Source organism: Coturnix japonica, chromosome 7 (genome assembly GCF_001577835.2).
Source record: "Coturnix japonica isolate 7356 chromosome 7, Coturnix japonica 2.1, whole genome shotgun sequence".
In the NCBI taxonomy this organism is placed as follows: Eukaryota; Metazoa; Chordata; class Aves; order Galliformes; family Phasianidae; genus Coturnix; species Coturnix japonica.
Window position 1 is genome coordinate 21,451,209 of NC_029522.1, and position 15,211 is coordinate 21,466,419.

Consider the following 15,211-nt stretch of genomic DNA (forward strand, 5'->3'; position numbering starts at 1 on the left):
TGGTGGTGATACCTTTGAAACAGCAGCCTCCTCAGCTGGAGCCAGATTAGCTGGAATCAGCAACTCTTCGCGGTTAGAGGCAGCATTATCCTCATTTAATGAATTACTGGAAGGAGAAAACATTCTCATCAGTGGATACAGCCACTGTCCAAAAAGACCCGACAGAATCAGCAGCATTTTCAGCACTTATTTCTAACCCAGAACTGAAGTCTTCCCTGCAAACTTCTGATCTCCCCAGGCAGGGCCAGGGGCAGCAGGATGTCAAATACTTCAGTCAGTTCAAAAGATGAGAGAGATTTACTTACTACTTGATAAGATACTCACCCTGAGGCATGGGCTACACTGATTAACCATTGCAATGCTAATTAAAGAAGCATCCGTGAACCTGTTTAGTTAGACACAGCCTAACTGCCCAGCAATTCTCCCTCATCTTTTCAAGTTGGTTTCATGGTAATCTCTGCCTGGCTCTATTATCCCAGAAACACTTTTCTCCTGAACCACTTACGGAATGAAGTTGGAGGCAGAGGTTGCTTTCAGGTTGTTCTGTAACACTGGACTGCTTGCAGAGGGACTGCTCGGGGTTTTCCCCGATGGGAGAATGTTCCTGTGCAATGACAACAAAACAAAAGCAAACACTGAAAGCTCCCCACAAACCACCTGTTCCAGCATGTTTCTCAAATGGCTCCATATACTTTTTGTTCCATATTTTACCACGTGCTCATCTCCTTCAAAATACCAAACAGTTAAAACACGTAATTGTAGCTTTGCCAGTGCCCAGAACTCAGATTTAACACTTACATGAGATTCAGTAACTCACAGGACATCAATCAGCTGCCAGTATGGGAGAAACAGTATCTGAATTACAAAGTTTTGATACATAGAAAGTAAACAGAGTTTTTAGTGTTTTTCATTCTACAAACACATCTTGCTTACCATGTTAAACAACACTACTACAAGGTAAAATGCAACGATCACTGACATGGAGCACTGGGACCCCAGAACTCCAAGTTCTCAGTGCTGTACTTAGGAAGATACATCGTGCTTTTCTTCCAAATCAAGACAGTACCTGGCAGCAGCATCCTGAACGTTGGAATTCTTGCCACCTGTCAGGCTGTCTTCTCTTACAACCTGTGAGAAAACGAATAAACAAACAAGAAAAACACGCACGTCTGATTTCTGTTTCCCTTTTGTATCAGTTCAGAGATTGACGGAAAAGCTGAGCATCTCCCTCCCAGCATGGAACTGAGCCGCCCATTTACTGCTCAAGGCCTTCAACCACCAAACCCCGTGTGAAAATTTCAGTGCAAATAACTTGCTAACGTAGCCAGATAAGATACCCTTATTTGCTACAGAATTTAGCAGAACATGCTAGAAATGTGGCCTCGGTGACAGAACTGTGGAACAAATATTTGGTTAGTAGGGACCCTTTGGGGGTTACCTGATTCAATCACCACTCAAATCATGGCCAAGCGCAGAGGTCATTAGATTGTTCAGGGCTTTCTCCAGCACCAAAAAGGGATGACAATTCCCCCCCCCGGGGCAAACTGCACCCCTGTGACAGTGAAAGGCTGCAGGCTTCCTTATTCTGCCACTCTTTGGATCTCAGCTCCTGAAGTACCCCTATTTCCAGAGCCCCTTCTCCAACAGCACACAATTACAGAGTCAAATAGGGAATAAGGACACCTGAAGGTGGGTTCTAAAAAGCCATCTGAGAACACTGCAGTCCTCATCAACTGAATATTTACCTTGTGCCCTGCTTCTGCCTGGGCCTTCAGGATATTGCTTTTCATGTCTGCTGGAAGCCACCCTGCTGCTGCTATTGGGCTCTCAATTGCATTGTTAAGACATTTATCCGTGAGCTTCACCACTTCATCCTAGACATGAAAAGTTCTCATCAGAAGCAGTTCCCACACAATGAGATCTATTCACATTTCCAAAGAGCAACAAAGCTTTGCAAAAAGAGAAAGCAATCTCTTCGCTTTGGAACTCGGTTCTAAAATCACAGAAGTTAATAATAATACAGAAAAAAAGCACAAAGCTTAAAAGTAGAGAAGCAAAGAGCTGTGCTGAAAGCAGTGTGCAAGACATAAACAGCAGTGGACTCTATATATGTAGTTGAGCTTACTGATATGAGATTAACACAGCAACTATCATATAGTATTAATACAGTGTGTAAGTTAAAAGTTCACACCCAAAACTAACATGGGAAGATCTTTGCCCTAAAAATGCTTATAAATATAAGTTTAATGTATTTCCTCTCCCACTCTCATCACTAATTATATCAGAAGAAACTGGCAGCCAGATACTTGATGGGGACAATTAAAAACACCTTTTCAACACAGTATACTTCATTCTGTGAACTGCCTAATTCTTAATTATAAAACATTAATTCATTAACTATTCCAGCTACTGACTGCTATTTCATTAGTGACAGAAGTTAATTAACTGAGTGGAAACTAAACCTGGTGACCTCTATTCTCAGGGTAGGACTCAGCAGGGGGAGACAGAGCCCGGCCTTCCCCCATATGCCACACAGCGCCATGCTCCTGCAACGCTCAGTGGAGCAGCAACAACCCTGCTGCACTCTGACCTGCACGAACTGCATTAAAAACCACTCCTGCTAGCAAATATTAAAGGCTGCACATTCACCTCATTCACTAAGACCATCAGAACAATCCTTTACTGAACGCGAGTATTTTTATTTTATGGAAGCTATTGGAATACGTGAAGTGCTTGTAGCTACTTTATGTGTTCTCCTCAGGACCATATATCCCCCCCCCCCCCCACATTGGGATTACCCAACCCCTCAGCAACTCACACAACTGGAGAGCTGTGGCTGTCCTATACTGGTATCTGTAAGATCAGCCTGTCACAGGAACCTTATCTTCCTTACTATATGTCAGTCATGATTTAAGAAGCACTAATACAGTTTTGCTCTGTTCTCTCGATTTAACCAACCAGATGGTCTTTCCTCTCTGTTTGAACTAACACAGAGCTCAACAGGCAAAAGTATTCTGCATGAAGCTGTATTCTTTCCTTTAGTTTATGCAGAGGCAGCATTTCGGCATAACAAGACCCACAGGCTACAGGCTAATCTTCTTAAAGGCTCGCTAATCTTTGTAATGCAGTCACCCAGCAGAAAGGTACACAAGGCATCCCTGCAACAGCCCTTAAAGGGGACAGAGCACAGCAGCCTGCAGCAACAAGAGCACAGAGCAGCAGCACACACACACAGCAGCCTCCCTGCAAGAGAATCTGACCAGCTTCACTGAGCAGCACAAAGGCCTTTGGGGCCTCCCCACAGCGCAGGGCAGCGCCAACAGTTCGAATGCTGCAGATTATTTTACATTGCTTGTAATACCACTTGTTTTCACTACGGCTCTTGCATTCCTGTGATCCCCTCATGAGCCTATTTACCTCACTCGTCCACACAAAAGTACTAGTAAAAAAGTTTAAAACTGGAAAAGGTTTAGGAAGTTTTGCTTTTTGTCACTTGGTAGAATACATTGGTTGACTGCACCATCCAACAGTAGCTGGAGGTGACAGATGAATGAGGGAGATCAGAGTAGGAAAAGCAACAAGGAGCAAGAGAGATGAGAGCCTTCTCCCTGGTCAGGGCACTGAAGCTATTGCTTCAGCTCAGCTGCCTGCAGAAATGCAGCCTGACTTGTTCCAAAAGAGCAAAGTACTAAATAAATCAAACTCCACCTCTCCCCTCTGTGTAAACACACATGGAAACCTCTGCTCCCACCAGGCCCACAGAGCTGGTGAGAACCAGTTACTGACAGGAGGGACCGATCACCAGAACGTCCAAACAAACTGCTGGGAGGGTTATGGAATGTGACTGGAAAATGCTAAGGGAAAAGCTCACCTCCGAACAAGAGAGTGAACGACACAACGCTGCACAGCTGGCAACATAGAGATAAAGGCAACAGAGGAACACTGCAAGTGTTTAAACTTTATGCTCCTGCAGACAGCAGAAAACTCCAGTAGGCTGCAGTGTGAATACACACAGCTTCACCTCTGCCCCACCATATGTACCTCGCTTCCTACCAAGCACAGGTTTAAACATAAGATATTTCTATCTGCTTTCCTATTCCCACATACCACTCGTGCCTATTCTTAAGAACATCTTGCAAGCAGACCGTGCTGCACAGCATTATCTGAACAGAACAGAGCAGCTCTGCCACGAGGCACAGTGCCCACCTACCTGCACGTTTATGTTGATGTTGGGACGCTCAGCAGGCGTAGGGCTGCTGCACTCCGCCTCCAGCTGCTTCAGTTTTAATAATGCATCTTCAAAAGCTGAAAAAGAGAAATGAACAGCTTTATTAATGTCACTGTGGAGCTAACTCGCACTCATTGTAAGGTTTAACGTTTGTTACAGGACTTCAGCTCAACTCCTAAATGCACTGCTCCATATTGTAGGGGGGCTGCATTCCACTGGTGGGCAAAGCTGTCCTTGTGCCTGTGATCTGAGAGAGCTCTCTAGGGCAGCTCTGGGTTCTTGTAAGGAAACAGCCTCGTGAGTATTTCAGCAGTTAACTGTGACCCCGCACTGCACAACAATAGGAAGAAATCTCTTAAGTTTGCTTACGGTCAGAGTCTGCTTTTTCAGCAGCAGCTTCCTTAGTGCCAGGATGAGGGCAACCAACAGCCTCTCCCGAGTCTCCTGTCAACAGGGCAACAACTGGGCGGCCTACAGCATCATCCACACAGGTCTCTGGCAAATCCACACTGTCGAGGAGATCAACAAGGGGCAGGCTGCGAAGGCACAAAGGTGGGCAGAGATGGGCACAATTCCATTACCACTCTTTCTATGTTAAAAAAACAAAAGGCTTTAACATGCAGTTCTTTTTTTCTCCTTGATCCTTTTGGAAAACCAGACACATGCCAGAAATAAAAGTGTCTGAAGTAAACATAGCAGCTCTGTGGGGATTTTAAATGAAGAAGCTGCAGTGAAAACCTCTCCACAATGTATAAACACAGCAATTAATTGTGAGAAAGCGAATCGCCCAGCAGACTGGGCTGAGCCCTACCCAGAGCATATACTCACTCCTTCCGGAGGCAAAGATGCACCACAACATACCATGTCAGTTCTCCTACTGCAAGTGACTCCAGTTGTTATAAGAAACAGGGAAGTTCTTACCTAGTAAATGTTTGAAACAAGTATCTGCAGATTTTCTAGCAGACTCAAAGCGTATTTTAGTATTTTTATACAAGTAGAAGGAAACTGCAGTGGAAGACAGCTGATATTCTTCACAACAAGCTGTTTCTTGGAGCAGTGCTTCCTCCAACAGTCGTAGAAAGGACTGAGGGCAGAAGGGTCCACTGCACAGGGCTGCACCACCGCTGTGCTACGGTCACACACACCTAGAGCTAGCTTCAGTTTCACTGATTTCAGCAGAGACATGAATGAAACCTCAGCAGTCAACCTATGTAAGGGAACCAAAGGGAACCACAGCACTCTTGCTGGCTTCCACCTCCTCTGCTTTCTAAAGGAAATGGCTCCTTTTCATTTTGTCCTACCATCTGTATTTACAGTGCAAACAGCAAAGTCCAAAACAAACAAAAAACCCCACCAAAAAGAACAGAAACTGTGTTTTGATGCTTATGCTGTGCCAACAGCCAGGAATCCCATCCATCTCTTGGAAGTTGAGGAAATCTATTTTAACAGCAAACTGACACATACAGACACAGCAGCTGCTGCAGAATGTAATAGTTAACCAGACAACCTGTGGATACAACAGCAGTTTGATTGTCAGTCCTTTCAGCCAACAATCACACTTACAAACAACGCGGCTCTAAGGATGATATAAGAAAATGGATCATTTTTGATGGAGCAGCTCCAAAGAGGAGAATAATGAAACCAGGCAAGTACCCACCACAGAACTTACCATGAGCAGGGACACACACTCCTATAGGACTGCTCAGATCAGCTTCTTGCTAATGGGTTTATGCCCCTTTCCTCCCTCCAGCCCCTGGAATCTGGAAGCAGCCCAGTGCTGTTACTAGAGGCTCCAGGAAAAAAAAACTCCCCTTCAGCACCCAAAGGAATCCCCCCAGTGTTAATCACACACCTCTGGAACAGATTGTAGGATACCACCATTTTGGTGCTCAATATGCCTGAATCACCTTAAGGCAATTAATCGCTGCAAGGCAAAATGAGGTCACTTGCTTGATTCCCTGAGCACTGGAATGAAAAGCTGCTAGCAAAGGACACAGTAGGAAAGCATCCATTTGGACAGGAAAATGTACAGCCTCTATGTGCACCACTGATGGGAAGAAGCAAAGTTGTTTTCCAAGGGTAGAATGACAGATAGAAGGAACTTATTAGAACTGAGCTAAAAGGCAGGAGTAGATGTTCTTCCAATTAGGGCAGCAAAGGAAGCAAGACCAAACCCTGCACTTCACCATCAGAGAGCATACCTACACCTGGAAGCGAGAATGTTTTCTAACACGTATCTTCCCGTTTTCTGACAGATCTTTGTAAATAGTCACCCACATGTTCTATAGGAAAACCAGCATAGGGTGCTCAGATTTTGCCAGCAGCAGACTCAGAGGTGCTGAGGACACGATGGGTTAAAAGAACAATGTATACAGAAGCTCCTACGAACTCCATGCAAGCGGGGACTCTGAACAACAGGCAATTTAAAACTTATTCGAACACCTTCTTCATCCTAAAAGACCAACAGAAGTGGATTTGAAAAGCCCTTCAACATAATTTTCACTGCAATTTAAGAGCAATTTCAGAAGACAGATGAGAACACAGGGAGTTCAAGGGTAAAGAAGCCCGTGCTGTTAAAGAGCCACAAGAGCAGAGTGGAGTCTCTGACTTCCCAACAAAGCCAATGAAGCACCCAGCATTGCTGGTGTGCGTGGCAGGAAACAGTTGTGTTTTCTTTAAGCACAGCACAGCAGCAAGAATGACAGAACGTTTCCTGGAAAGCAATAAAGACATTCCCTAAAGGGGAACCCCTCCCCAGACACATCACTCTTTGCCTTTTCAGGAGTTCTGCGCATTTTATTCTTAAAACCTTAAAATAATCAATTAATCCGATGCCGTTTTCAAACAATGTGTTTCAGACATGGACTTGTTTAGAAAAAAAACCCAGTTAGTTTTCAGAGCAGCCACCCATCGTAGATACGTTTAAGTAGTCAGGGTACAAACGAAGGGGCAGTCGCAACAATTACTTCAAGATGTTTGAAACCACATTAAAAGCCACTGGTCGCACTTGCAGGTATTACCAATGTGTGCAGCTCCCTGGGGTTAAAAACAGCTCCAATTCTTTCTATCGTTAAGAAAAACCTTAGCACAATTAAAGAGATACATATTCTCTAATTGATGTAAGAGTGATGGGCGACCTGCAGCCTACGTGTTATTTTTCTGTAAAGAATAAACACCAACAGCCCAATATGCAGAGCCTTCGTCAGAAAATGCTTTTTTCCTTTCCTAGCCATCTTTGGGACCGGTGTCCTTGTATCACAGACAGCTCTGAATGCAACCTTCCAGCCTCCGCTACCAAGCAGCCTCAAGCTCTTGAAGGGCCGACATCTCACAGACTGGTCATGGTGGCTTGGACAGCATAGGTGACAGCACTGCTATGCATTCCTGCATTCTTCACATTGTGCTCATGAACAAAAGCAGAGTACTGTCCATCCACAGGGTGGGTCCTCGGCGGGGCCCGCGTGTCCCACAGGCTTCCACCACGTTGGCAGCGGTCGGCAGCGTCAAAGGGCCTGGATCGTTGGGGAGCGGGAGGGGCACAATTAGTCACTGGGTATGGAGGGGAAGGGGGGAACAGAGCACAGCAGGAGTAAAGCGAAGGAGGCTGACAGAAAAAGCCAAAGAAAAATGGTATTGCTGCAAGGTAAATACTGAAGGACAAAGGCATGCAAGAATATGTGCGTATTAAGGCAGTGTCAAATAAAGCCTTTTACTGCTCAGCATCATGCGTGTTTTTGCAGAAGCCTGAAGCGAGAAGTTAAGCTACCTCCTGTATGTTCTGCCTACGCTTAGTAGAAGGAAAAGAACTTCATATTTAACAGCACTTCACAAAGCTGAGCAAGAACCAAGCACTGCAGATGTGACAGAGGCCTCCTGGGCGTACAGCACAGTGCACTTCAGGAGCTGACAGGGCTCAGGTGGCAGCTCTCACTGCACGGCAGAGACCAGCACCGAGACTCTGCTTTCCAGCTTTGCACGTGAAATCACAATGGTACAGAAATGTTAAATGCTGGATTCATAAAATCAAACCCACAGCAGCGCCATGCCTGCTCCAGTTGGTGCAAAAGCTGGTTAGAGGAGCAGGAGAGAACGCTCAGCGCTTTGAATGCTATATATATTATGCAGGTGCCAATAGATAGGAGCAATAAGGCTTTGGGCACAAGCATTTCCAAAGCAGCAGGGATAAAGAATTTACTCAAACTGTTGAATTTCAGAACGTTTTAAAGAACAGATCTGCTAAGCAGTGTCTGTCTTGTAGTAGGATTCATTGCAGTGTTTCAAAACACGCTGCTGAGGGTTACGATCAGATACCAAAAAAGAGCTCGGAAAAAAGTGAGCTCTCAAACTACTCAAGAAATTCCTGAAACAAATGTTTCTCCTTCATTTTTATGTAGAATTCTCTATTTAGCGACCCAAACTTTGCTGCTGTTCATTTCGAGGGCATCCAACACAGCCCTTGTTTCAGATTCCACCTTCTGTTCCCAGCCCTGCCAGCCCAGCCAAGCAGCCAGTGCACGTGTTGGGAGATCACATGTACTAAGGCAGGGAAGCAGAAAAGCATGTGGGATTCACAAGCGATAAATGATTAACGTGCAGCAATAGTCCTCCTTTTGAAAAGAGAGAGGATTTGGGTAAAGCTCAGCCATGGGGAAAACTCAAGAGTTTCAGTTTTTGTAAAACATTCTGAAGAAATGACCCATGACCATCAAACCCACCACTCCTCAACAGCTCATTCAATTATCTCCCACTTTCTCCAGCTTATGCAGTTACCAGAAAACTCCATCCACTAGGAAGGAAAAAATCCCTGGTGTATTCACCATACATAAGCAGTCAGTAACCACTTGTCTTCTGTCCTACCTCCAAGATAGATTCTTGATTCAAAGTTGGAAAGATACAAATTATGCTTTAGGCTTTGCAGCCTCACAGCCAACATTTCAGGCCATCTTAAGGCAATTCAGACCAGCATCATTTTCCTGTACTGACAATTTTATATGAATGGAGCAAAGGAAATAAAAACATCAGAATCTTTCCTGTCTGGCTGAGTACTTTCTCTAATCTGGCACAAGTGCTGTTGGCAGCTGCAGCATTAACATTCTAAATTAAAGGAAACGTTGCCATTAGGAAGGGATCTAATCTGCAACGCAGCCAGCGTGGGCATCTGCCAAGAAAAGTACGGAAATGCACAGGGTCGAGACCTCACTTCTAAACCCCTTCAATCCACCCATCAACAAAATCCCCAGTCCGAAATATTTCAGTGCTCTCACCAGTCGTTGGCAAGCTCTCTCTAAAAGAAGACTATTTTTCTGACAGGAAGCAAAGATAATCCGTGCAGAAACAGGCCAATTAAAGACAGCGGGCAGCTGACAAGAGAACTCGTTAGTAGCAGACAGCAAGGCTTGAAGGCAGTACACAAGCTGCAGCCCCCACACCAGGTAGCTACGCTCCAGACACTGCAAACCTAACCCCACTGCCCAGCCATGAAACCAGCATGTAGCTCATCTGCTGACTCAGCTCCAAACTGTTCTCTTCTTCTCACAGCTGGATTTGTCCTTCATTACAGGCAGAACTGCCTCCAATAATCGTGCTATGGCTCTTAGAAACCTAACACGCACACAGTACAGTATTATACTCCCAATTAAAACACGTTAATTGCCAGGCAGCATCTTTTCTTTATGGCATATTGCTTTCGGTTGCACGCAGATACAGTTTGTACTCTTCCACAGAAAGGCTACGCAGTGCAGCAGCTGGGACAGAAGTTGAGATCCTTAGACAGCATTAAAGAGTGACAAACTCGGGTTCTAAATCCTAGAAAGGGCATACCAAGACCAAATCTGAAGCAGACTGGCTGGAGTCCTCTCTGCTTCTGAACAAAAGCAGCAGGATCTCAAAGAGAAGCTGAAGCTGAATCAGATACCCAGGAAGAGTCGTTTGGAGCAGGAGTCAAACATTTTCACCCACAGAAATACTGGCTGTAGCACACAGCTTGCAGTCGGACCAACAAATGATATTAAAAAAACATTTTGAGAAGGCCGAAGAACAAAGAAACCACCACCTTTCACCCACCACCACGGAGGGAATCGAGTGATCAACAGGATCTCTGCACAAGCACAGATTTCAGCTACTAGATAAATCAAGGGCAAAAGAAAGAAAAACAGCATTGATCATGTATTCTCATTGAATCGTCAATATAATGCAACAGATAAAGCAAAATTATCCTCCCTCATATAATACAAAATCCATCGTACTGAAAGTCTTCCACCAGTATGATTGCAGAACTCAAGCACATTTGTCACTGCATGATTTATTCCTAAGAGGTGCTGAAGCAAATCAGATTCATACGCCAGACAATGGGAGAAGGATCTTTTCTCTTGAGGCAGGAACAGCTTAGGATAAGAGCTTTATGTCCATCCACTCCACCACAGCTGCTCCTCAGAAGCCTCACAGAAATCAGAACCACCCTTCTAGGATCAGCCGCAATGGGCTGAAGGAGGTCAGCAGTGTGCATCAGCACACATCAGTTTTGGTTTTGAAATACCACTGCAGTATAAAATTTCTTTTAAAATAATGAATGATACAGGAGTTCACCTTCAAACAAAATCAAGCTGGTTTTGAGATGCATCAATTCCTTTAAACAGATGCTCAGGTTACATAAAATCAAAGCGCTTATCTTTAGCTTGTGTCATTTTCCTCAAGCTCCCATTCTCCCCAAGACAAAGAAAAAATCATTTTGTCCATTTAATAAGGTTTTTCTAAGAGATTCAACAAAGGTAACGATTTACAAGATTCTGCATTTTATTAAGGACATTGAAAAGTCCTTAATAACAAGCGAAGCATTAAAAGAAATATTAGGACAAAACAGAAGAGTCCAGCTCTTTCCGTGACTTGAAAATGCTGCTCTGGATGCAGTCATTGGAGCCCTGGAGAAACAGTCTTTTGGTTGGCAATGATTATGCACGTTGCCTTCAGCTCCCCAGACTACACTCACAGCAACAAATCAGCTGCATCGCCACTAGTGTGACCCTCAAATTATGGTAAAGATACAAAATAGGCAATTCACTTAAGCACTGATAAAGAAACGGGCACTTGGATTGTTCCTAAGCAAGCAAAACTCAGTTCCCAGCAAAGCTGGACATACCACTTCTTGTCCTGCTGGCTGGATCCTGGGCTCCTTGGGAGGTTCTCTATTTCCACCAGGACTGGAGCAGAAGGAACTGCTGCTGTTAGGACAGGTAGGTTTGGCTTCACATTCCAACTCTTTGGAGACAGAACGTAAACAAGTAAGTTGCTATACACACTTCAATTAGGCAATGATATGTTTTACATAAGAAAACACAAGACCATTTTTCCTTAAGCACAAAGCTAAAACAAGGATGTTTTCTTGCATTACTTCCGCAGCACTGGACGCCTATGCCCAATCTTCTCCAGCAGTACACAAAACACCAGGATTCCACTGGATTGAAGGCTGCTCAAAAAGCTCAGTTTGCATAAAAGCAAAAGCTGGGCAGAGCACCAATTATCTGTTTGCTTCCAGCTGAGACTGTGTTCAACATTCAAATAAACCGGATTTCTAATTCCCACCAATCTGTGACCCCGCAGTGACTGAAATGCTCCATTTCAAGAAGGCATGACAGGGTCTTTCCAAACTCCAAGTCCTACTTTTTGGTACCAGGAATGAGAGTCACCTGGCTGATTTCAGTGAAACAAGGCCTTCTATGCTAAGGAGAGGTACTGTAACCAGGAATCAACACTGGTACTGATGGATTATTCCCTACCTTTTGTATTACTTAGCACGCGGGAATAATGTGCTTTAGATACTAAAATGTTGTACACAGAAGTACCTTCTGTACCTATGAAAACCTGCATCTATAAGTAGATTAATTTATAGAGCACAGAGATAAGGTATATCCTCCTCACTCTAGATAAGTTTACCAGATATCTTGCTTTAATTAAGTAACTACTTCTTCGCATGCAGTTTATTTAACTGCATGTAACTTCTGGTACAGCTGGTCAGAGAAGGAAATAATGACATCCTCAGATCTACTGAAATGCATGAAAACTGTCTTTAGAAGAATGAATGAGATAGGCCTTACTTGTGATCCATTGGTTTGGGTAATAACAGCGTTGTTTGGAAAACTGAAAGATAAAAAAGAATTTACATGAGAATCAGAACAACAAATTCTTCTTGAAGCCAGGCAATAAGAATTCTCAAGAAGAAACAAGATTTAATGAAGATCTTCCAACACGACTTAAACATTCTCAACCAAAGTTTGAAATCTTATGTTCTGGGTCAGCTGCCTCATTTTAGAAGAGTAAGGGTACCACATTGGTGGGAGTTTCCTTTGGTTTGTTGTTTTTGTTTCATCTGTAATTCATCTTTGTTTTGTTATTTCCTCTTCCCTTCCTGACTCTTTCAAGCCCTTCTGATTCAGCACTGAGGTGGGGCATGAGCTTCTTCTGTATACAGGCCCTAATAGACTGAATTAATACTTAAGCCTTAAAAGCAGCTATTCAAAGTTATATGCACAAAAGCTCAGCAAAGCATCAACAATTTTATGCTTTTTGTTTTTCTACGTATTCAAATGTCCATGTTTTTGAGTGATTTAAGAGCACCAACATCCTGTACAATAACTCTGTGTGTAAATCTTATGCAAACCGACGTGTTCAAAAAAAAGATCTGAGGCCATTTTTTTTCCCTTAATGGTTCCAGGATCTTACCACTAAATTGTTCTTTGGATCGATGATCTGGACAACAGCAAACCAACCTGGCAAACTGACAATTTAAATAGATCCCTGCCTAACCTATTCCTTGCCTGCTTCCCAACTTCGCACCTTCTATGCTGAGAGAAGGTGGAAGTTAGCACAGAATAGAGCACCTTTAGCAGAAATATTTAAGAATGCCTTCTGGGCAGCACATTCCCCAGTGCTGAGGTAATGCCAAAGACTGAAACAACATACATCTTTCATGATGCATTTCAATTAGCAACACTGGAGTGTAGAGTTTCAGCAATGGCATTGATTCCTCTGGAGACCGACATAACAATGCCACACCTACATGAAGATCAGAAGGCTGCTCTTATCAGAAGCAAAACTGCATACGGAGTTTCTCCTCCCACTCTCACAATGACCTAAGCAGCATGAAACTCATGGGAGGGCATAACAACAACAGCATGACGAGAGCACTAATTAATCAGGCTGTCACACGTTTTGTGTAGAGTATATTCCAGCACTCTAATGATAACCAGTGTTAAAGAGGTCTTTCCAATGTAATGAAAAGGAAAGCCAGCAAACAAGGGGACCTGCTGGTGAGGTCCCAAAGTCAAAGAGACCTCCACTATAAAGCAACTGCAGCATTGGTTTCATTTTATATTGCAACTATAGTATGAACTTCCACATTCAGAAAGACTCCAGGCATAGAAATGGAAGCACCTAAAGGCTTCTCAGTGCTGGTTACGACTAATACATAACCATCAGTATATAAGAACGTTCGCAAAGAATGAGCAAATAAATGTAAGTACAGCACAGAAGATAAAAACACTTCAAACACTTACATGTCTTAACCACATAGCCAGAATGGGCAGATCTCAGCAAGAACCTCATGTTTTCACCTGGTCTTTTTACATGGCAGCACAAGGAACTACTTATAACCAGCAAGTTATCAGCAGCTTATAATCATAGCTAGTCATAAACAAAGCGTTGCCCTCCAGTAAGCAAAATCTTCAATGCGACAGCAATACAGCAGCTCTGCTTCAAATAGTAGGCTTTGTTTAAAGCAAACAAACAGAAAATCCACAGCAAAACTACAGTTAAGAGGTTAATGCTATTTACATTGAATTAATCTTATAACTACCTGCAGACATGCATTCAAATATAGCTGACAACATCAAAGAGAAAGGCTTAGAATGCATCTTACCTTGTTTCTTCTAGTTTAGCAACATGTGCTGCAAAAGTAGACATAAAGTGTTAATTAAAGAATTTGTAATTAGCCTGTCAGTTAAATACTGAAGCATATTATTAACGTAGTCAAACACTGACTAAAAGTAGAAAACTAAAGACCAGGTGTTGCGTGTATCCCATGTAAAACGTGTGAAAAGCAAAGTTTTGAATTGCAAAAATAAACAATCTCAGGAGTAAACCAAAGATGTGGATTTAAGCAAAGATCTGCCCAGAAGTCACTTTGCAAGAGGGGCAGAATAAGAGACAAGGTGAGCACCACACGCTGCCAGGCAGCACGTTGCACTTTGGACACAAACTTTTCCAGACAAATGGACCTTAACTTCCTGAATAAGTAAAAAGAAACCTAACCCTGATAATTCAAGGGAAGCTACAAGAAAATACCTCCATGGAGCCTTTTAAGGATATGGTCATCCCCAGAGGAGGTCATGGCAGCGGATTGTACATCTCAAAAAGAAACGTCACTAGTTTACCTTTCATTTGTAGTGTCCGTCTTGAGTATCTTTTGCTGGGCCTCCTTTCAAAGGATGCTGATCTCCTGGCTTTGTTGGTCTTGGTGGTTTGGTATTCTGTTTTCCCACTAACAGCACCAAGTAAAAAATCAATATGTTCAATCACTTTTTATGATAGAAAAGAGACGCTGTTCACAAAAACATGACATTTCTAATTTAAATTCATACTTTAATAATCAGATCTCTGTTCTATTTTAAAAGTCCCCAATTTAACACTTCAGAAAGTCACAAAAAAAGGAAGTTTACTACATCCTACCCTTCAACCATTTTCCCCCCAAAAAAGCTGAAGGAAAGACTCCTTAAAAATGAAGCTGCTGAGAAAGCACATTTTCCTTTGCTCATTTCTCGGTGATAGTACACACACAGAGGATGAAAATTCTAGGAGAAAATAAAACTTAAGGCAGCTTGCCAAAGTTCACAGAGAAAGATGGTAACAAAGCTAAAATGATCACATCCAGGTATTCTAATTCTCATTCTTTCCTCAAGGATTATTTTCCATAAGCATTTTCAGTACATTGAT

At 43.2% G+C, this 15,211-nt stretch overlaps 1 protein-coding gene across 5 annotated transcripts in view; it reads right to left on the minus strand.

The window, feature by feature from the left end:
• Positions 1-15,211, minus strand: part of EPB41L5 (erythrocyte membrane protein band 4.1 like 5) — a 41,053-nt gene that overhangs the window by 6,599 nt on the left and 19,243 nt on the right. For 4 of the 5 annotated variants that reach the window (XR_001556575.2, XM_015868632.2, XM_015868631.2 and 1 more), the window contains exons 13-22: positions 14,653-14,759; positions 14,139-14,166; positions 12,319-12,361; positions 11,364-11,482; positions 4,598-4,764; positions 4,211-4,305; positions 1,746-1,874; positions 1,067-1,128; positions 506-604; positions 13-106 (exon numbers count right to left, since the gene is read on the minus strand). Coding sequence is in view for 4 of the 5 variants with exons in the window: in XM_015868632.2 (XP_015724118.1) it covers positions 13-106; positions 506-604; positions 1,067-1,128; positions 1,746-1,874; positions 4,211-4,305; positions 4,598-4,764; positions 11,364-11,482; positions 12,319-12,361; positions 14,139-14,166; positions 14,653-14,759 (943 nt within the window). In the remaining variant the exon portion in view is untranslated. Of the gene's footprint in view, positions 1-12; positions 107-505; positions 605-1,066; positions 1,129-1,745; positions 1,875-4,210; positions 4,306-4,597; positions 4,765-7,003; positions 7,741-11,363; positions 11,483-12,318; positions 12,362-14,138; positions 14,167-14,652; positions 14,760-15,211 lie in introns of those variants that run through there. The other variant, XM_015868633.1, reaches the window with a different exon arrangement.